We start from the raw sequence: 20947 nt of genomic DNA, 5'->3' as shown, positions 1-20947 counted from the left end.
AAGTGGTTAGAATTTGTGGATGCCTGGATGTGACAGATGTTGATTCTTGCCCTGTACTCAAGAACTCTGAGAGATACACAGGGAGAAAAATGTAACTGCAGTGTGTGAAAGAAGAATGGGATTATTAATTGAAAGGCATGGGAAAGGGAACAGAACTATCAAACAGGGTAAGTCAGTGGTAGAAAAAATAAGCTTTAAGTAAGGGAGATGTTAGCTGGGAGCAGATAATTGAGAGCTGACGAAAAAACATAATTTTGGGAGCTGGAGAAATCTGTGTTTTGAAGTAATATATGCAGCATGGATACTGAATGGAAGGAAGCCAGCACAGCCCCTAAAAACAGCTTGCATTCCTGTATCAGGAACTTCTGTCTACAGGTGGAACTGGCTGAAAGCTGTGATACCTTCAGATAACATGAGTGATTAATGAGTGGTGCTTGTATATTATTATTTTGGATAAATGAGTCACTGGGGGGCAGTGGTTAGTTGTGTTTTTTTCTATTTGCCACATGTTAGCAGTTGGCAGGGTTTCTTCATAAAGCTACAGTCATACAGCAAAATGTTCAGCAAAGCAGAAAGAACATTTTTTCCTGGTAGAATTCAGTATATGGTTCAGCAGAGCACACCTTGGAGCATAGCTTGCCTCTTCTCTGTGTCAAAGTAAACCACAGGTGGATTGTTCTTATATTTTATAGGGTTATATTTTAAGATCCTAACTGCCTTGATGTTACTGAGAGGAAGAAAAAAGTATCTGATTTTGCTTATCTGATGGACTGCAGTTGAAGACCTGCAGTGAAAACCTGAAAAATCAAGTTTATGAGGAAAGAGGTTACAGGGTGGAGCAGAAATCCCTTTTTAAGTAGTAGGTGAGTCCTTTCTGACTAAGGTTGAGAATGACAGGAAATCTTTGTCTGAGCTATTTCACAGAATCTCAGGGGCTGAAAGGGACTTCAAAAGATCATCTAGTTCAAGCCCCCTGCCAGAGCAGGACCACCTAGAGTAGGTCACACAGGAACTCATCCAAGTGGGTTTAGAATGTCTCCAGAGAAGGAGACTCCACAACCCATCTGGGTAGCCTGTGCCAGTGCTCCCTCACCCTCACAGTGAAGAAATTCTTCCTTGTGTTTCTTTGGAACCTCTTGTGTTCCGGCTTATACCTATTGCCCCTTGTCCTATCATTGGACATCACTGAGAACAGCCTGTCTCCGTCCTCCTGACATCCAGCCTTTATGTCTTTGTAAACAATGAGATCACCCCTCAGTCTCCTCCAAGTTAAAGAGCCCCAGCAACCTCAGCCTTTCATCATAAGGGAGATGCTCCACTCCATCATCTTGGTGGCCCTGTGCTGAACCCTGTCCAGCAGCTCCCTGTCCTTGAACTGACGGGCGCAGAACTGGACACAAGATTCCAGTTGTGGTCTCACAAGAGCAGAGTAGAGAGGGAGGAGAAACTCAATCTACTGCCCACAGTCCTTCTAATACACCCCAGGATGCCATTGGCCTTCTTGGCCATGAGGGCACATTGCTGGCTCATTCTCATCCTGCTGCTCACCAGGACCCTCAGGTCCCTTTCCCCTACACTACTCTCTAACAGTTCATTCCCCAGCCTGTACTGATACATGGGGTTGTTCTTTCCCAGATGCAAGACTCACACTTGCCCTTGTTGAATTTCATTAGATTTCTCTCTGCCCAACCTTCCAGCCTGTCCAGGTCTCATTGAATGTGGCAGCACAGCCTTCTGGTGTGTCAGCCACTGCCCCCAGTTCAGTATCATCAGCAAACTTGCTGACGGTACCTCTGTTCCGTCATCAAGGCCATTAATGAATATATTGAACAGTACCAGTCCCAGCACTGACCCCTGAAGGACTCCACTAGACACAGGCCTCCAACAAGACCCTACTCCATTGATCACAACTCTCTGCCTTCTTCTCTTCAACCAGTTAAAAATCCACCTCACTACTTGATCATCCAGCCCACACTTTCTCTGTTTTGCTGTGAGGATGCTGTGGGGGATGGTGTCAAATGCTTTACTGAAATCCAGATAAACCACATCCACTGCAGTACCATCTATCCACCTGCTTACATCTTCATAAAAGGCTCTCAGGTTGGTCAAACATGACTTCCCTTTGGTAAAGCCATGTTGACTGCTCCTGATGACCCACTTGTCTTTTAAATGCCTGGAAACAGCACCCAGGATAAGTCATTCCATCACCTTTCCCGGGATGGAGGTAGCGTGAAATACATAAATCTAGTTTCTTGGAGCTCTTTGGGAGCCCTTCCTGGAAATTGCAGTTGGAAGGAGGTGACTGATGGGAGAGACAGAAAGCAAGAAATATGAGGGAGTGGAGAACTACTGAAAACTTCAAGGACAGATGCCTGCAAATATTGTGTTTGAAAATTCTGCATTTTGTAAAATGGGCAGCTTTCCCCGCCCTTCACCCTCCAGGTGCTTGTGAAATGTGGTCAGGGTTTGGAGTTGTTTTCATTTCTGCTAATTGGTGGTGTAAAGTTGGATACAGTCTGGCTGTCATGACCTTTAGCAGACTGGGTGGGGAGTTCATCAAAGTAATATACAATGTATGCTTGACAACTAAAAATAAGGAAGGCAAAGTGCATGCAGGCAGGCTTCCAGCTGCTCTGGTGTTCAGGTATTATGGGAGCAGTCACTGGAATGGCAAGCAAACAGCTGCAGAGTTACCCATGAAGTATGGCAGTTTCCCAGTAGTTTGTATCTGAGCGTGACCTCTGGTTTGTTTAATGTTTAATCATGGTTTTCAAGTTGGCTGTTCTGTTTCCTTCTGGATTATTTTCATCTGTAAAAACATCATTTTTAACCTGTGTCTTGAATTGAAAAGCTAATGAAGATTAAATTCTTTTGTTGAAGCAAAGCCAAGAACATTTTTTATCAGAATTGGTCACCATTCTCATAAGTTTTCCAGTAGAAAATGGTGATTTCAGTGGTAATTAGATGAAAGTGCTGCATTCATATTGTGGTGAAGGTCATAGAGTATAGAAGTTTCACTTCTGCTCTACTACTGGGAGGAGTTTGTGGAGCTCAGCTACACAGGAGACAGGAGTTTTCTTAACCAAGTCAGAGTGGGTGAACGAAATCATGTGCACTGTTACTCATGCATGAATCCAGAACTGTTATCTGGAGGTGTTCTACCTCAGCAAGGCCAATGTGCTTCAGCTCCTTTAGTGCCTTAATCCCAAACCTGAAAATACCACAGCATTTGAACTTTATGGTCAAAACTAAACCTCCAAACAACTGTGTAGAAATATTTTCAATATTTTCATTCTATGTATAGAATGACAGTCTGCTCACCCAAGGGAAAAGGTTATCCCTTAAGCACTGCAACCATTAAGGTTTAGTTTCTTACTTTTTTTGTAACCAATCTGCTCAGCATATGTCTGGTGTCTTCACTCTTTTCTGGGGTTTCTTTTTCCAGTTTTTTGTTTGATTTGGGTTTTTTTTCCTCCTCTTCCAAGAAATTCCTTATCCACTTCCTCACTTTCTTTGACAGAGCAAGGAGCAGAATGTGATGGTCTTCATTGTTGCTGGGAAAGGAGAAAGCTTGTGTTGCCTTGCTGGTTGTGGGGGCACTAAACTTGGTGCTTTCAAGACCACTACCCTTCACAAAATTAGATTGAAATTGGCCAAAAGCTTATTTCAGGAGCTTATTTGCAGCTCCTTCATTTGCGTGTGAAACAAGTCTTCAGGTTAAAACAATCAAGCAACTGTAGCTATTTATGACCACAAGACCAATCATGAGTTGCAATTACATTTATATCTAGTCAAACAAGCTAAACTGAGCACAGTGGCTAGACTACAAAGAAGATTCAAAGGGGTGTGATTCATTTTCTTGAGTTTTCATGTCAGTTTTTAATTTTTTAGAGGTTTTTTTCCACCTGTTTGATCTCAAAGATCTGCACTGAGAAACAGGGACGGTAACTTTTGTCAGGGAAATACCCAACTGCAACAGAAAAATAGAATTTTCACTACAGAAAATAGTGAAAATTGCTCAAAACCAAGTGACCTGTCATGGTGTCTTTTGATGGTGTTTATTCTTCGTATTTATATGTTGGGAAAATAATAGGACAAGGGGTAAAGGCTTTAAAGTGAAAGGGAGTAGATTTGGAGTAGCAATTAGGAAGAAGTTCTTCTCTGTGAGAGTAGTGAAGCACTGGAAGAGGTTGACCAGAGAGACTGTGGATGCCCCATCCCTGGGAGTGTTTAAGGTTAGGTTGGACAGGCCTTGGAGCAGCCTGGTCTGGTGGAAGGTGTCCCTGCCCATGGCAGGGGGGTTTGGAAGTACATGACCTTTAAGGTCTTTTCCAACTCAAACCAGTGGATGATTCTATGAAAATGTAAATGAAATGAATGGTTTGCTGCCACTTGCTCGTGATGGATCTGGGACTCATACACAGCATTGTGTGGACACTTGAGTTTGCCTTTGAAATGTGTCTGATGCCTGATGAAAGTAATGCCCTGGTGCCCTGGACTGCTTTCAACAGCAGCACCTAGAGAAATCCTCTATGTGCATACAGTCTCAGCCTGGTGGGCCAGGCAGTGTTGTTCTTCTGCCCTGTCCAAGTAGTGCCATCTTTCACATCACATATGCGCATGGAGTCACCTGTGCACTGTTGGCCTCCTGCCATGCTTAAGCTCCTCTGCCCTGTTTCCTGAGCACTGTTTCCTTGGTGTAGTGTGGCAGCCAGAAATGGTAAACGATAATGTGCTGGGACCAGAACCAGCTTCTAATGACAAGTGACAAGTTGGTTTGGTGCTCATTAGTTTCCTTTGGAAACTGCACTGGGGAAACTTCCTACCTAGTTACCTTCCCACCACCCATGATTTTGTCTCTTCATAGGACATCTGCCCTGCCTACTACCCCTTCAAAGGGAATACTAGCAGAAGGTAGGAATCAAATGAGTGAAAGAAAAAGGATGCAGGCACACAAAGGAGAGGAGAGGAGAGGAAGCAGGGGAAGACTTTGAAAGAGTGAAGACAATAGGCAGAATGGGGCAGAAGTAAGATGCATAATACTGGTATTTGTTCCACCACAGGAGAGCAAAGACTGACCTGTGTGGAAGGGCAAAGTCTGGGTTGTTACTTGACAGATCGGGCAGCTCTGTTGCAGTTTGGCCATTTGAAACTAAAGGTGTCTGCATAATGCTCCCTTACCCTCATTACATCTACAAGCAGTGCTTGAAATAGTGGACTCCCTGTGATCCACACTCTCCCATTCCTGGCACTTAAAAACGTTGTGGAAAGAACAGTCAGTTCTTCCTTCGTTAAAAATACATGTTTATGGAATTTAAACTGAACTCCAGTACCCAGCACATGCTTAGCATATATACATGAGCATTCCTCAGTATGGATGCTCTTGGCCACTTCTTACCTGTCTTCTAGCCTATATGCCATGGGGGAAGAGTTCCTTTTACATCCTTGCACAAATAAGAGCTTTTGTAGGGCAAATCCACTAAATCTGTCTTTAGTCCTGGAGGACAACAGCTGAAGAAACTCTTCTGCTCTCTTTGTTTGATCTTACATTGAGTTTCTGCTTAAAAGTGATTTTTATTTTACAGGTATTTTGAAAAACAATTTGACCTGTCAGAGCAGACACAGCTGCCCATGTTTCTTCACTGCAGAAACTCACATGCGGAATTTTTAGGTGGGTTTAGTTTGAGAATTTAACATTCAGAGCAAATTCTAAATACAAAGAATCTGGAAATGGGAATCTTTCACCTTTGTCTGTTAGAAAGCTGTCTGAACATTTCTGTTTATTTTGTTTCGTAGACATCATGAGAAGAAACCGAGATAGATTTGTGGGAGGGGTGGTAAGTATGGACTTCAGTGTAACAGTCATTTTTACATGCATGTTTGTGAATATTGTTGCTTAATATGAAGCTTCTTGCTTATCCTGGAATCTGGGTAGGCTTCCTGTAAATTATTATTATTTAATAAGTGTTTTCCAGTCCCTTTTGATATTTCAATTTTCAGTGCTCATTCAGCAGGTTTTTTGCAAGGTAAGAAGATAGGATGAGAGAAATCTCTGTAGCTGACAGGATCAGGTTTTCTTGGCCTGTAGGAAGGACAGTTTAAGCACCTTATAATTAACATTGGCCTTTTCCCAATTCTTCGGTGTCTATAACTGTATTGCATTCAGACCACAGGTCATTTAAAGTCATGTTCCCATTGGAAGCTGTAACCTCAAACATCTGCTCTGATGTTAGACATCACTTTCAAATTAGATCCAGATGTAACTTTATGTCTTTAGCTATTCAGACCACATATTGTAATTCAAAAGCCTCACAGGAGAAACTTTGGATTAAATGGTTAGGAAAGCCCAGCAATGCTCTTTCAGGTTTCTATGATGGCAGGGTTTTCCAAAAGCAATAAATGCTTGGATTATTCTACCCTGCTAATATCAGGCCACACCTCCTAACATCTCAGTCCCCAGGTTTCCCATCTGTTACCTCAGAAACCTTCCCCTAGCTCAGAACTTTGCATGTTGTGGTCTTACATGATCCTACACGGTCTCTCCTTCCTTCCTGTCTCTTTTCTGCAAAACCAGTAGCTGATGGGAAAGAGACGAGCAGGCAGCCTCTGCCTCTGCCCCTGACCCTCTTGCAGTGTGGGGAAGCAGATGGTCTCTTCAGGCCACTTGGACTCAGAAGCTGCACTTCCCAGATGTGTTATGCTATTTGTACCTTGTGACTTGCCACTTTCCTCTTCAGTCCCTGGGGTACCCAGACAGGCTGGCTCTAGTTCCAGTGGACTAAAATCTGTGGGCTTACCAGTACTCTTACAATGTCCCTGACAGTGCCGTGTAGGGAATAACTGAGGAAAGAATGTACCAACACAGCACACACAGGTGTGTGGTCTCCCAGCTAGCGGGTACAGGAAGTTCCTGGGCTAAAAGCAGCATCACTGAATAGGTCTTTTCTACACATGTTTATCACTAATAAACTGTGGTACCCAGTTCTATTGCAGTACTTGAATTACTTCAGCCTGAACTTTGCCCCAATGCAGAATCAGCTGAGCCATGCCCCACCTCTGTGTACTGGTGTGTAATGCACACTGTCAAAGGTATCTGTGACACAAGTAACAGCTCATACATACTTTTAACTGACTGGGGCTTTAAATTGTTTGTCTATATGAGGGCTTCTATATTTATGTATGTTCTAGGTACATTCTTTTGATGGCACAAAGGAAGAAGCAGCAGCTATAATAGACTTGGATCTTTATATTGGAATAAATGGCTGGTAAGTTCTTCACAAGAAATAAACCTGTTTTAAAATGTCAGCTGTAGTGAACTCATTGCTTGCTTTTAAACAGTGAGGTCAGGTTTTCAATCCTCCCCAGACTCTTAATCATCTGACAGATTTAGAATTGCACTCGATAGCCTGTTAGCCATAAAAAGTTCTCAACTCACAGCTCAGCGAGTTAATCCAGTCTTAGGTGCATTCTGCTTCCCCCAGGCCAGTCCTTGTTTGTAAATAAGGCTGCAGAAGGTGGAGGCAGCCTCTCTGAGAAGTATCTGAGGAACAGCAGTAATGCTAAGGTGCCATGTCAGACCCAGGGGTAACAGACTTGTACCCACAGCACAGTTACACGGGCAGAGCCCAGGCAGCCCTCAGCACGCACCAGCCAGCACCCGCCACGTGCTCCTAGGGCTGTGCCGGGCGAGCGGGGCCCAGCTCACTGACTCTCCAGATCTGCCCTTTTCTGCACAGTTTGATTTGACAGGCAGCACTCTTAAAAAAAACTGAAGCAGATTTTATTCACTGACAAGATTCTTTTGAAGCTGCCTTTGCTGCAAAACATTGCAAAGGGCAAACTACTTCACTGGATGCTGGCGTTTCTTTAACCAAACTCTCATTTTTCTAGTTCACTGAAAACAGAAGCCAACTTGGAAACACTGAAATCGATTCCTAGTGAACGGTTAATGATAGAGACTGGTAAGATTTTAACTTCTTGGTCAGTTGTGCCTTTAAACACTGCTGGGCAACGAGATGTGCTTGTGTAGCAATAGGCAGAACTGAGACCTGAGCAGCTGGATATAAAGGACTGGCTGTTTCTCCACTTCAGAAAGCGGAGTTTCCAGGCTCCAGCAATATTCCTTTGCAGCCTTCTGCTGGAAGGAATAAATTGCCATGTCACTTCCTGATGTCACAGGACTGAACCCGGATTCTGGTACCTAAACACCAGAATCTTGCCTGAGTATCTTAAACTGTAGTGTGCTGGAGAAGTGCCATGCAGAGAGCAGTGCCTGGGAGCTTGCTGCTGGTAGCATAACATTGCATCTAGAACTAGCTGCTCCTTAAATGGAATAAGGTGGAAGAACGCCTGAATTGCTCTCTTGGCTTGCTGAGAAGTGACTTTAATTGACTAATTTTTCTCAGATGTTCAGTTATCAATAAGGCAGTTAGAAGTCTACTGTATTGATTTAAATTTCTGAATCTGAGAATGGAAAACCACCAGCTGCCTAAATCCTCACATTTATTTGCACGTGAAGTACCGACCTGTTAGAGCACACAGGAGGTTTGTGACACACAGACAGAGTATGTAGTTGTCTTTCTCATGTCACAGGAAATCAGTGTTTGCTGACTTTTTACAATGTAAAATCTTAAAGAAAACAGAATAAAAATGCCAGATTTCCCAAATCACTTCAATTTCATTTTGAATTGGAAATTGCTAGAAAGAGATTGCAGGAAGGTTTGTCTGTGGAAGTAGTTGGTTAAACTGTCTCCTGCCATTCTCAATCAAGTGCTTACTCTGTGGTTTTGTTTTTTTAATTAGATGCACCTTGGTGTGGAGTGAAAAATACTCATGCTGGATCAAAATATGTGAAAACCACCTTTCCTACAAAAAAGAAATGGGAAATAGGGCACTGCTTGAAGGACAGGAATGAACCCTGCCATATCATGTAAGTGTTCTACTGTACTGTTATGTAAAATGTTTCAAATCTCTCAGGGGAAGAATGGAAAGAATCAGTGCCTGTGACAGGAGTGGGGTCAGGGGCACTGCTCTCTTCTGCAGAACAGTGCTCCTGAGCAGCTGAGAGCTGAAGGACTGACAACAGACAAAGGAAACTCCAGGGACTTTTGGACAAGGTTAGAAAGTACAGTGACCTGTTTCCTGCCACCTTTTCACATGCTTCCTTGTAGAGGCGTGAAAAGCAGGAAGAAGTATTGTTATGGTGTTTCATTAGCCCCACAATATAGCACTGATAAATGAAAGGCCTGAACTTACACAACTGTGCTGAGGTCTGGTCAGTGAGTTAACACCAAACTCACTGTTATCAGCTCTCTGAAAAGGAATTCAGGAAAAGCTTCTTGTGGTGTGCTTTTCAGCAAAGAAAGCTGACAGCTGTCCCCATCCAGGTGCAACACTCACTCCAGCAGAAGAGGGTTTGGCTTTGCTATGAAGTATGTATGTTACTGGGTTGCTTTTGTGAAAAGCTGTTTGCAACCAGCTTTTTGAAATACTGCTCAGGACAGCACCAAAGAATGTAGGTATTCAGAAAGGGGTCCAAACCAGAGTTTATTTGAGAACTGAAGGGAATTCTGCTGCTGCTTTTCTGGGAGCCCTGAAGAAAGTCTTAGAGGAGACCACTGATCAGGCCAAGAGCCTAGCTTAAACACCACAGTGAGATGTCCCAGTGTTCAGATCTATCTGATACCGTTCTGTTGATCTACAATACTCTGAAAATTGAAGCACAAAGCCCACACATTAGCATGGAAGGCCTCTTTCAGTATCTTAAGACTTTCTGGGGTCGGCCAATGATGTTGGAGTAGGTGAAGAGATCGAGTGAAGAGTCTCTGATCACAAGCAGAGGACCTCTAGTGCTACAGATTTCAGTGAGCCTGGACCTGTTCAGGACAGCCCCAGCCTCTGCCTGCTGCCTTAGCTGCAGCTTTTCAGACCTGCAAATGCAGGGAGTCTATCCTGGAGCAGTGCAGAAATGTTGCACTTGGGCTTCTGCTTTCTTTTATAGAACAAAATCTTGTTTAAGTCAACCTTGTTTCCAAATTACTGTCTCATTAATATTAATTAAACCTGCACTAACTGTAGATTAGTAACTTGGGGACCTCTTAAACCACAGGAAAAAGGAAGCACGGTAAGGAAGGTTGGGACATCCCTTTTTTTCTATAGTAGCTAGCAACAGGACAAGGGGTGATGGGATGAAGCTGGAACACAAAAAGTTCCATTTAAATGTAAGAAAAAACTATTCTACTGTTGAGGTGAGGGAGCCCTGGCACAGGCTGCCCAGAGGGGTTGTGGAGACTCCTTCCTTGGAAGTCTTCAAGACCCACCTGGACATGTTCCTGTGTGACCTGATCTAGGTGAACCTGCTTCTGTAGGGGGTTGGACTAGAGATGATCTCTCTAGATGGTCCCTTCCAACCCCTACCTTTCTATGATTCTTTGAAAAGGAAGTAAGGATTTTTTAAGTAACATTTGGTGTGAGAGGAAAAGCAGACATTGTCCACACAGTGTATTGAATGTTTAGTGGCTATAGAATGGCTCAGACAGATTTCACTCATCAGTTTTTGATGGTGCTGGACACTTTTCAGCTTTGATGGTGATGTTTCTGCTGTATACATGTGGTTTTAGAACTGCACAACTCAGAAGCTTTTTTTAAAATAAATTTTAGCCTCAAGAGGTTTGTGTTTTACATCCTCCAGTGATTTCATACACAATGTAAGATGTAGCATCCTACTGCAGCCAAGGGGGAATAAATATGTAACCTCTTCCAAGACTCTTCAAGGGTAAAATTCTTGTGTACTTGTCACTTTTTTTTTCTGTGTGGGCGTGACCTCACTCTGTCTCATCTGGGTCACTCCTTAAATCAAGGAGCTCTTTGGCTGCAGAGCACAGGAGTGGTCATGAAATGGGCTCATTTGCATTCCAGTAATTAAGAGCAACTTTTTCTGCTCTGTCTTCTTCAGAAAGTTTTGTTATTGAATTAAGATGCAGGATCCAAAAACCAAAGCCACTGAACCCTACCACCAAATTTCACGTTCTTAGTTGTCACCACAAAGGGGTTTTTTTCCAACTACTAGAAAAAATGAAAGTGTGATGCATTTAAGGACCTGTACAGAGTATATTTTTTTTTTTCTCAGAATGATGTGATACAAACAATCAGGAAAATAAGTACAGAGAAGACTGTGGCTAGGCTTTGTGTTACTTAGTATTATTCATCTCATTTCTTTTCCCTCCTCTTCCTGTCATGTATTCAGGCTTTCAAAATGACTCATGTGACGTTTACTGCCAGTACCTGAATGCACTAACCATAATTAAGCTAGAGAAGGGGGAGGTAGGAATATGTTATTTTGGAAGTTACACTCTCAGAAAAGGCTGGATCTTGGATGTGAGTGTTGCCAGAGGCCAGTTTATTCATGGTGCAGCTTTGGCCTTGAATGGCTAATGAATTTCACTCTGAAAAATTAAGACCATTGATAAAGACACCCACAAAATGACACTTTCTTTGAAACAGAAAGCTGTTTAATTGCCTCCAAACAAGAGTCAAACGACCAAAGATTAATCTGTACCAGCAAGCAACCAGTGTTCAGTGTAAAGGGAACGGCCTTAAATGACTTAAAAGTGAAGCTGTTTGTGTATCTCAAGCCCTTGCCTTGCTGCTCTCAGCACAGGATTTTATTCCAGGTTAATTTTAGTGACTTGTACAGAAACATGCAGCAGGCTGAAGTATACACAGTACTGACTGGTAAGAGTTTTCTAATATCTCTTTCTTTTTTTAGTCAAATACTGGAAATCATGGCAGCAGTAAGAGAAGATGACCCACTTGAGCTGGCCAACACTCTCTATAACAACACTATTAAAGTCTTCTTTCCAAATGTATAAAGTTGGTTTTCTTACATTCATTCAGCATAACTTCACTAAATATATTGCAAAGACTGAAGATGATCGTATCTGCAAGTTCTTACCGACAGAAGCCAATCTGTAGTGTGCTTGTTTTTTATGGTACAAGATTAAAGCTGCTTTGCACAGGTGGTTTGCATCAGTGCCGTTTCTCAGCCCTGGTCCCCTCGTGGCAAGATTGAGGATGGATTTCAAAGGCAGCCCCTGTCAGGAAGTCTTGCTGTGTGCCTGTGTGTGACCAGGTAAACACTGTGCTGCTGTGCACTTCCAGCTAGCCCTGGAAACTGGGAAGTGGGGAACACCACAATGGCATGCTTTACTGCTTGGCAGGCAAGCTTAGCAGTTTCTCTTTATTCCACCTATGCAAATGCTTTAACGCTGACCACCAACCTAAACTTGTATTTTTTCTATAACCACAACTCCGGTTGTTAACAAGGAAGCTCTGCTAATACTGAATCTGTAAGTAAAGCGGCTTTGGTTCAGGCTTTTCTTGTCTCATTTGACCTGCTGAACAGGCTCTTCTCACCAGTATCTTTCATTTGCATCCAGGACTCATCGATTGGGGATTACTGGTATACAGTCTTTGGCACAGCGTATCACTACATCAATTAAGGAGTGTTTTTCCAACCTTCTTAAAAACATGTGAAAATGTTTTATTCCATGTACAATAATGTACATAATTTTTAAGGTGGCCATGAAAGAGACCAGCAAAATCAGAGGTATATTTACAGTAGCACACACCACAGTAAACAACCACCTTTCACAGACTCAACATTGAGATACTGCTGTTGTGCTTAAGTACAATAACTACAAAGTGATACTTTTATTCCATTGATGCCAATCCTAAAGAAAGGGCATCTTCATCATCAAGAGAGTTAGAGTCTGCATGAAGAGTCTCATTCAAGTGCCGTGCCAAACATTCTTCATCTTCCTCATTGCTGTCAGAACTGTCGTTATCTTCATTTAATTCATTTTCAGCATCGACAGCTGGTTCTGCAACCCCTACGGGGTTTTCATTTGGTGTCACAAACCCACTGTTGTTGGAGAGACTGCCATTTTCCTTGTCCTCAATATACACTTTTTGGTGGCACATGGGGCAAGTGTCCTGAATGTACAGCCACTTTCGAAGACAAAGTGCATGAAAGTAATGGTTGCACGGAGTAATGCGAGCAGAGGTTGTGAACTCGTGGTAGCAGATTGCACAGACATCATCTATTTCCTGTAACCGACTTCCTTTCACCTCTGGAAGCGAGTTTATTTTCTTCACAGCAGTCCGGCGATTGATGAAAGTCTTCCAGCCGTTCTTTGCTTGCAGGTAGATGTTGAAGTAGGCGTGCAGGCACATCATGCAAGCGCGGATCTTGCTTCCCGACTCAAAAACCATCGTGTAAGCTCCGTTTCCAAACATGATGACTCCAAATATAAACTCGATGATGTTGCCAGTGGAACGAACATAGTAGACGTAATCATCAAGTTTTTCCCACAGCACGTTATAGTAGCCATCGATCATAAACAGGATATAAACGGTGATGGAAACGATGACTTTTAGGCAAAGCTCTACGCAGAAGGCAGTAACTGCAAAAAGCCACGTGTTTAGTGCATAGTGGTGCCAGAGGATGTAACTGAGCAGAACGGGAAGGATGAAAAGGCAAGCGGACACAAAGAGCACGGGGAAGTGTCTGCGAAAGGACGACACGTGGGAGGCACTGAGAGACATCAGCACGGGGTCTGTCATGCCATGGATAAAATGCAGGACTGCAGTCAACAGAAGGCACATGTTTCGACTCAGGCGAACCAGTCGTTCTTCTGGTTTCAGTCCACTTAAACCAGTCTGCAGAGCCAGTATGAAGAACAGGACAGGTGCTACGAAACCCAGCCTTTTGTCATCCTCATCAGTGGAGCCGATGAAGGCCAAGATCCCAAGCCCCAGGTAATGTGCTATGGAGGAAATGACAGCACTCATGCCCAGCACCGTCAGCGTGGAGTCGCACCCGCTTATGATCAGGCTGCAGAGCAGTTCCCAGCAGTTATCCCATGACAGCAAGAAGAACTTGTCGTCTGTATTAGTTTCGGCCATCTTTACAACGTAAGTCAGTACCACAGCCTGCGCTGTCAGCCTCGTCAGCCAGAACACGCGCAGGACGGCTGGGAACCGAATCCTTTTCCACGTGTCTTCCATCAGGAGCTGTAATCCATAAATGCGGTACATGTGCCTCACCAGCAGATAAACATAGCGCACCGAGTAATAGAACCACTTCAGTTTGGCCACTAAAATGGCTGTGGTGTTCAGCGTCAGAACAAGGCCTGAAACAAAAACCAGTACCTGACGGACATTGAAAGGTAATTCAGCCACCAAGCCGATCACAGGAATCAGTATATCCAGGATGATGAGCTGGGAGTGTATGGACTGCACGTTTAGCAAGGTGACGTAGCCAATTCCGAAGGTAAGCTGAAGGATGGACAGTGCCATCCATAGTGAAGGTCCTTTATGAGGGAGGATCTGAATTCCAAACGCAGCTGTGTAGTAGGCATTGTAGAAGTTGATGTGCAAAGAAGCATAGTAATTCACCAACACTGATGTCACAGCCAGCAGAAACGCCGAGGCGATCATATAAAACTTGAAAAGTGCTCGCTGTTGTAAGACCAGAACAACACTGGACACAAAGACACCTAAAAACAGATTGAAATCCTTTAGTTCTCAGCAGAAATTCACCAACAGAGTTTAACCTGCTAGCTTTGGAGCTACATTTAGTTAATGTATCACTCTCCCAGCTGGTCACTTGTAACACTGTGTTACCCCTGGTGCCCTTGAACAGACAAGAGGACGACTGAGCCTCTGTGTTGAATACATCTGCAGCTGTGATGCAAAGCCAGACAGTGCAAGCCTTAACTCAACTGCTGATACGTTCACATCTGCAGTTTCCAACTAGAGCACTGACAACTCCTTTCGGCCTTACTCCTGAAATCTAAAGGTAGGCAAGTTCTAAAAGCAGATATAGCGTAGAATCATCATCTTTATAGGCAAGTTAGTAAGGAATAAATGAGTAAAATTTACCTAGTTTCTTAATTCCCTTGAGCAAAGCACTCAGCATGTGTAAAGCTAGAGTACTAAGGAGCACCATCACCAGAACAGTTGAGCTAAACCCTTGAATGGGAAAATAGTGAAAAATTGCTGCAGTTTGCTATGGGGAAGGCGCTCATCTTCCAGTTCCCTTCAGTTTGCTTTCATTACTGATAAGGCATCCTGAAACAAAAGTCCCATCATGGAAACGACCTTCCACAGTATAAAGCTTTTATACACAACATCCTAAACTGCACCAGTGGCCTCTCTGCCCGAGCCACCCTGCACCTCACTTGTTAGAGGTCACATTTACATCTTGAAATTCCCGTTTGCTAACCTCACCCTCACTCCAGCCACCAACAGACCTTCACCAGGACCGGAAATTGCACTTTGCAGTGAGAAATCCCATCACTGCATCCATAGTACCTTGTCATCACATTTAATGGCCTTACCCTAAACTCCTTCATGGAGTAACTTATGAATTTCATCACTACATAGGTAAGGCCTCTGCCCTAATTGGTGCTAAATTAAATGGCACTGATCACTACATTCACTTCCTTAAACATTTTTTTCCTTCAGGAAACACACTGCCTTCATTTTGGGCTTCTCAATTGGCTTCCAGTCTCTGCAGCTACTTTCTCACCCAAACCCATTTGTAGAGATTTTGATCTCTACAACTTGTATTTGATTGTAAGTTGCTTCCAATCTCTGTGGTAGCACTAAAGAATATACGGGTAATCCTCTTTCGACTGGAGGATAGCATCATCTTTTCTGACAATTGTATTTTAGACTGTTCTAAATCCTCCATAATCTAGTGTTAAGATAAAATTTTATACCATAGTATCTTGATCATGGGAATAAAACCAGCATTTGATTAGTAACCAGCATTTGATTCCACCACTAGTGTTGCCAGAAAAAAAAAAACCTGCCAAAAACCAAGCCACAAAATCCCCAAAACTCTCAGCCCAGAGGACGGAATAAGGGAGAAGGTCAACATAACCAATTCCAAAAGGTAGACTATGAAAAAAAGTTACTCATGCACCTTAAGAGCATTTCCTGCGAGCAGCACTGGCTGATATAAACACATTCTCCTAACTATTAACCCAGTGACATTGCAAAGCCAACAGAGGAAAAGTCTCAATCGGTTTTCAGCAAGCACTTCCTCTCATAGCACGGTTCTTCCATTAAAAGCTAAATATTCCTTATAGACAGCACTTCTTTTTTTTAACTAAGCTTGACTGTTTGTTGCCTTTTCTCGTGTACCTTTCCCTAACCAACTCCGGGAAAGCCAACACTGACATGTTTGCAGCCTTTGTCTCTTCTCAGAAGTCACAGAAAAGGCTCACATGCCTCTAAGGTTCATTATTTACATAATTCTGATCACTTGAGCCAAACGAAGGCATTTTGCACAAAGCAGGCTGCTTTGTTAGCTCCTGCTAACAAAATCTATTTTCCTTCCTTGCAGTTGCAGGAAGAGGCCTGTGTTTAGATACTACAGGTCACCCTAAACTACTGATGTTTCCCGTGCACAACACATCCCTAAAAACAGTGCTCCCCTGAGTCAACAGAAAAGCCAGACCTACTGGTTCAACTGAAGAGGGATTAACAAAAGATAAAGCATGCTACTGTCAGCACTTGGGTGGAAATGCCAAGCCCCCTGCAAAAGAACCTCTAAAGACCACAGGAAGTAACTCAGATCTTGGAAAGGGAGTTGAGCTCTCCCCAACCTCCATTTATATCATTCAGTCCCTCTTGGCACAATTGACACTTCCCCTTGCCCTGCAAAGCGTTCCCCAAACAGCAAATCTTTTCCCATTTTCCTTCTGATAGGAAATGCTGCTGTTCCTCCTTTGCTACATTCTGACTGGTGTTTCTACACACACGGCTGCTCATCATTACTGCACATACCTCTGCGAACCCATCAGCAGCCTGGCCTCCAAGCACAGCATTTAATCCAGTCAAGCATGTTTACTTTTAAAATCATTTCTTCTGTTACAAAGAATCCTTCCATTTATTTTTTTTCCTTTAACCCTTGCAGTTTGTCAGTATCTTTATAGCAGCCCACTGCCACGGATTTGACTTGCAGTCAATGACAGGGTTCAATGGCTTTTACAGACAAGTATTTCATCTTGTGAAACCGTCAAAGTAGTTTTGCCCCAACCATCCTACTTGCTCCCACACCTTATACAGACTACACCATTTCTAGCAACCCTTTCCAAAATCAGTGTCCTCACTGAAGTGGGACTGCTGTCTGTAGTTTCACATTCCTGGGGCTGGTGATTTTGCTGGCACTTAAAAACTGAAAAGATGTGAGAGGCAAAGGTTGTGTTGGAGACAAAGCAAGGGTAATGAAAAAGATCAAAGGAAAACGATGCTCCAGTTGTGCAACTTGGTTCAGTACTTGGATAACACTGTACTTGTACAGAAAACAAGAGATGGAAGAATCAGACTAAGGAATCCTGCAGTGAAACTTCAAAATCATGCAGCTCTCTACTAGTATTCTTTAAGAATAGTACTTGCAGAGTATTTCAGAAGTGTTCAACATCGCCCCTGAAAGCTATCAAATGCCCCTAGGGCTGCAGTCTTTGTATCTAGAAGAGTTAGGCATTAATTCTGTACTAAATAGTACTGTGCTGCAAGAAACATTTGGGTCAATCTTTCAAAGCCCAAATGGTCATTTAGAAGGGCAACTTCCACACTATTTAAATATAGAATGATCCAACATAAATAATACTACAGTTTGTCCTAACAACAGCAAAAACCCAACCTTGTAGTCCTTAAATTCGGATGAGGATAAAAGCCATGCAAAAGCACTCTGTTGTTTGAACCACTTGGCAGGTTTTGCATGATATTGAAGTGGTTACATTTTAATTTTTTGTTAATTTTTTGAAAGCCAAGAACCACAGACCACTTCTCTCAAAGTACAATTAAAGTCTCTTGGCATAAAAACTGTTCCCAAAACTCTGCAGGAAGCAGCGATTACCCACTTCTTCCCCCAAACCTTTCCAGAAAAGGGATCAAATAATCATAGAATGGTAGGAGTTGGAAGGGACCTTTAGAGATCATCTAGTCCATCCTCCCTGCTGAAGCAGGTCCACCAAGATCAGGTCACACAGGAACATGTCCAAGCGGGTCTTGAAGACCTCCAGAGAAGGAGCCTCCACATCCTCCCTGGGCAGCCTGTGCCAGGGCTCCCTCACCTGAACAGTCAAATAGTTTTTCCTTATGTTTAAATGGAACTTTTTGTGTTCCAGCTTCATCCCATTACCCCTTGTCCTGTCACTAGATGCAACAGAAAATAGTGATGCCCCAACCTCCTGACATCCACCATTATATACTTGTAAATATTAATAAGATCCCCCCTCAGTCTCCTCTTTTCTACACTAAACAGCCCCCGTTCCCACGGCCTTCCCACAGGCCTCAGCAGGGCAGAGTAGAGGGGGAGAACCACCTCCCTTGACCTGCTGGCCACACTCTTCTTGATGCATCCCAGGATGCCATTGGCCTTCTTGGCCACGAGGGCAGATTGCTGGCTCATGGTTAGTTTATTATCAACCAGGACTCCCAGGTCTCTCTGCAGAGCTGCTCTCCAGCAGGTCAGTCCCCAGCCTAATAATCCCAAAAAGCGCCCTTCATCTGCTAATCCCAGTATCACACACTTAAAAGCCATCATTGTCACTTGCGTGAGATTAATTCCAAGGCACTTCCTACAGTGTTTGGATCATACTACAACAAAGGAGTCCTAAAATTATGCTGATGAAGTACTGCAATAGCTTAAAAAAAATAACTAAATAAAAAGAGGACTGCTCAGTGGAAAGCACTCAAAAATTCCAGACATGTGGAACAAAGGGTGAAGAAAATGGGAAGCAGGGAGGAAGAATCTCTCCCCACTCTCCAAAAGCTGTGGGTACCAGCTGCAAGGCCAGGCAAAGGTGAATCAGGACTCCCTTGGCTTCACTTCTCATCAAAACCGATGGAACAGGAATTGGGTCATAATACACCTTAAAGATCACCTAGTTTCACCCCCTCCTGCCATGGGCAGGGACACTCTCCAATAGAGCAGGCTGCTGAAAGCCCCATCCAGCCCGGCCTCGAATACTCCTAGGGATGTGGCATCCAGAGGACGACCTCTTCCAGAATTTCTTCCTAATACCTAAATCTCTTCTCTTTCACCTGAACGTGTTATCTCTTATCACTATATGCCCTTGTAAAAGGTCTCTCTCCATATTTCCTGGAGGCCCCTTTAGGTACTGGAAGGCTGCGATAAGGTCTCCTCAGAGCCTTCCCTTCTCCCGGCTGAACAACCCCAGCTCTCTCAGCTTGTTGTTGTTATAGAAGAGGTGCTCCTGCCCTCTGACCTTCTTTGCAGCCTCCTCTGGCCTCATTCCAACAAGTCCACAATCCATCTGATGTTGAAGGCCCCAGAGCTGGATGGAGTCCTGCAGATGCAGTCTCACCAGTGCAGAGGGGCAACTTCCCCAGACATTCTTTATCAAAGGGGAAGCAGCCCAAATAAAGTATCTGCTTTCTTCTGTTACACTCTCTGCTCTCCTCTTCCCTGCTGCCTTGCTTATTCTTTACTTTTTCCTCTCCACTCCTCTTTTGCTGTGCCATCATCACCTCACTCCTCACCATCCACTCTTCCTTTCAACCTCTCTTCTCAGCTTTCCACCTCAACAGCCACACCACCTATTTCCTTCGATTTTTCCTCTACTGTAAACAAACCACAAAATCAGCAGATTGCAGGCCTGCAAAAAAACTCCTGCTGTATTTTGGATTCTCCTTTCCTCCCTGCCTCAGGATTCACAGCTCCAAGGTGCGATTCAATATGCAGCATCGCCTGTGCAGCAGTCAGCAGAACTGAGGCTATGGAACAGTCCAATATTGCAAGTAACTCTGAAAATAGCATCACCTACTTATAATAGTGATTTTCAACCATCATCCCAGGGGTGGGGAAAAAAAAAGCCTAAAAATAACCATCAGCATGCTATAAGAGACTTCTCTTTCATTTGGGAGCCAACGTTCCAGCGTTTCTGAACTACCGTCCCTAAAATAAGGGCTTCATAGCGTATTTCTGGAAGACACTACACTATCTAAAGTGCTTTTAAAAAACCTAAAGCTACAGCCGCGAAGTCACATGTTTTACGCCGAGGAGGGGGGTCACAGCCCCGAGTCCCCGCGCACATGGCGAGCAGAGCGCGCCCGTCCACGCCGCGTCCCCCGCCACGCCCGGCGCGGGCCCACGGCTGCGCCTCGCCGGGTCACACCAACGCGGGGCGGCAGGAGGCGGCGGCGGCCGGCCCGGCCCCTCCGGCTCGGGGGCGCGTCGAGAGCCGGGGATGGAGGCGCGGGAGGGGAACCGGCCACCGAACAGGAGGCAGCAGGAGAGGGAAGTGATCTCCCCCGAGCAAGGACGCGGGCGGGGAGAGCCCAGGGCGGCAGAAAGGAGACGGCAGGATGGCGTCAGAGACGGGGAGAGGAGAGAGATGGGGCAGCGACAGCAGCCGACAAGGCGGTGGGCTGAGGGGACAGGGAAGAGAAGCGGTACCCATGCCCTGCCGGCGGCTGTAAACAAGGCCATCGCGGGCAGAGCAGCGGGGGGGGGGGGGGGGGGGCGCAGGGAGGAGGCGGGCCCCAGCCCGGCGGGGGTGCCGACCCCCCGCGCCTGGCCGGCGGGGAGAGGCGGCGGGGCGGGAGGGGAAGGTCTCTCTCTCACCCAGCAGCCGCAGTAGCACGCCCAGGAGCGCGGCGCACAGGGAGCCCCCCGGCAGCGGGGACGAGTTGAAGATGGCGTCGATGAGGAACAGGCTGGGCACCCGCAGCGCGACCTCCAGCCCGGCCCGCAGCCACGGGAGCTGCGGAGGGCCCGGGGCCGCCATCCCCTGCGAGGGGGCAGCCGGCCCACCTCTCCCGCCTCCTAAAAGGCGGAGGGGGCGGGCGCGCGTGGGGGAGGGCCGGCGGGCAGGCGGCAGGCTCGCTACCGCCCCGCGCCCGCCGC

The 20947-nt window shown here is 44.9% G+C and overlaps 2 protein-coding genes across 7 annotated transcripts in view; one reads left to right on the top strand and one right to left on the bottom strand.

Annotated features, from left to right (window-relative positions):
• The window catches only part of TATDN1 (TatD DNase domain containing 1), an 18788-nt gene extending 6562 nt beyond the window's left edge, over positions 1–12226 (top strand). For 3 of the 6 annotated variants that reach the window (XM_061995168.1, XM_061995167.1, XM_061995173.1), the window contains 6 exons: positions 5586–5671; positions 5797–5837; positions 7189–7265; positions 7891–7961; positions 8803–8929; positions 11768–12226. In XM_061995168.1, the coding sequence (XP_061851152.1) occupies positions 5586–5671; positions 5797–5837; positions 7189–7265; positions 7891–7961; positions 8803–8929; positions 11768–11870 (505 nt within the window). In that variant the 3' untranslated portion in view covers positions 11871–12226. Of the gene's footprint in view, positions 1–78; positions 168–677; positions 864–5585; positions 5672–5796; positions 5838–7188; positions 7266–7890; positions 7962–8802; positions 8930–11767 lie in introns of those variants that run through there. The other 3 variants (XM_061995171.1, XM_061995172.1, XM_061995170.1) reach the window with 3 other exon arrangements.
• On the bottom strand, positions 11489–20947 carry RNF139 (ring finger protein 139). The gene is made up of 2 exons (XM_061995166.1): positions 20666–20947; positions 11489–14558 (listed from the first exon to the last, which is right to left on the bottom strand). The coding sequence occupies exons 1-2, from the start codon at positions 20826–20828 to the stop codon at positions 12712–12714; spliced, it is 2010 nt and encodes a 669-aa protein (XP_061851150.1). The 5' UTR covers positions 20829–20947; the 3' UTR covers positions 11489–12711.

The sequence above is a fragment of the Colius striatus genome, chromosome 4, assembly GCF_028858725.1.
Source record: "Colius striatus isolate bColStr4 chromosome 4, bColStr4.1.hap1, whole genome shotgun sequence".
In the NCBI taxonomy this organism is placed as follows: Eukaryota; Metazoa; Chordata; class Aves; order Coliiformes; family Coliidae; genus Colius; species Colius striatus.
This window is presented reverse-complemented; position numbering and strand designations above follow the sequence as displayed.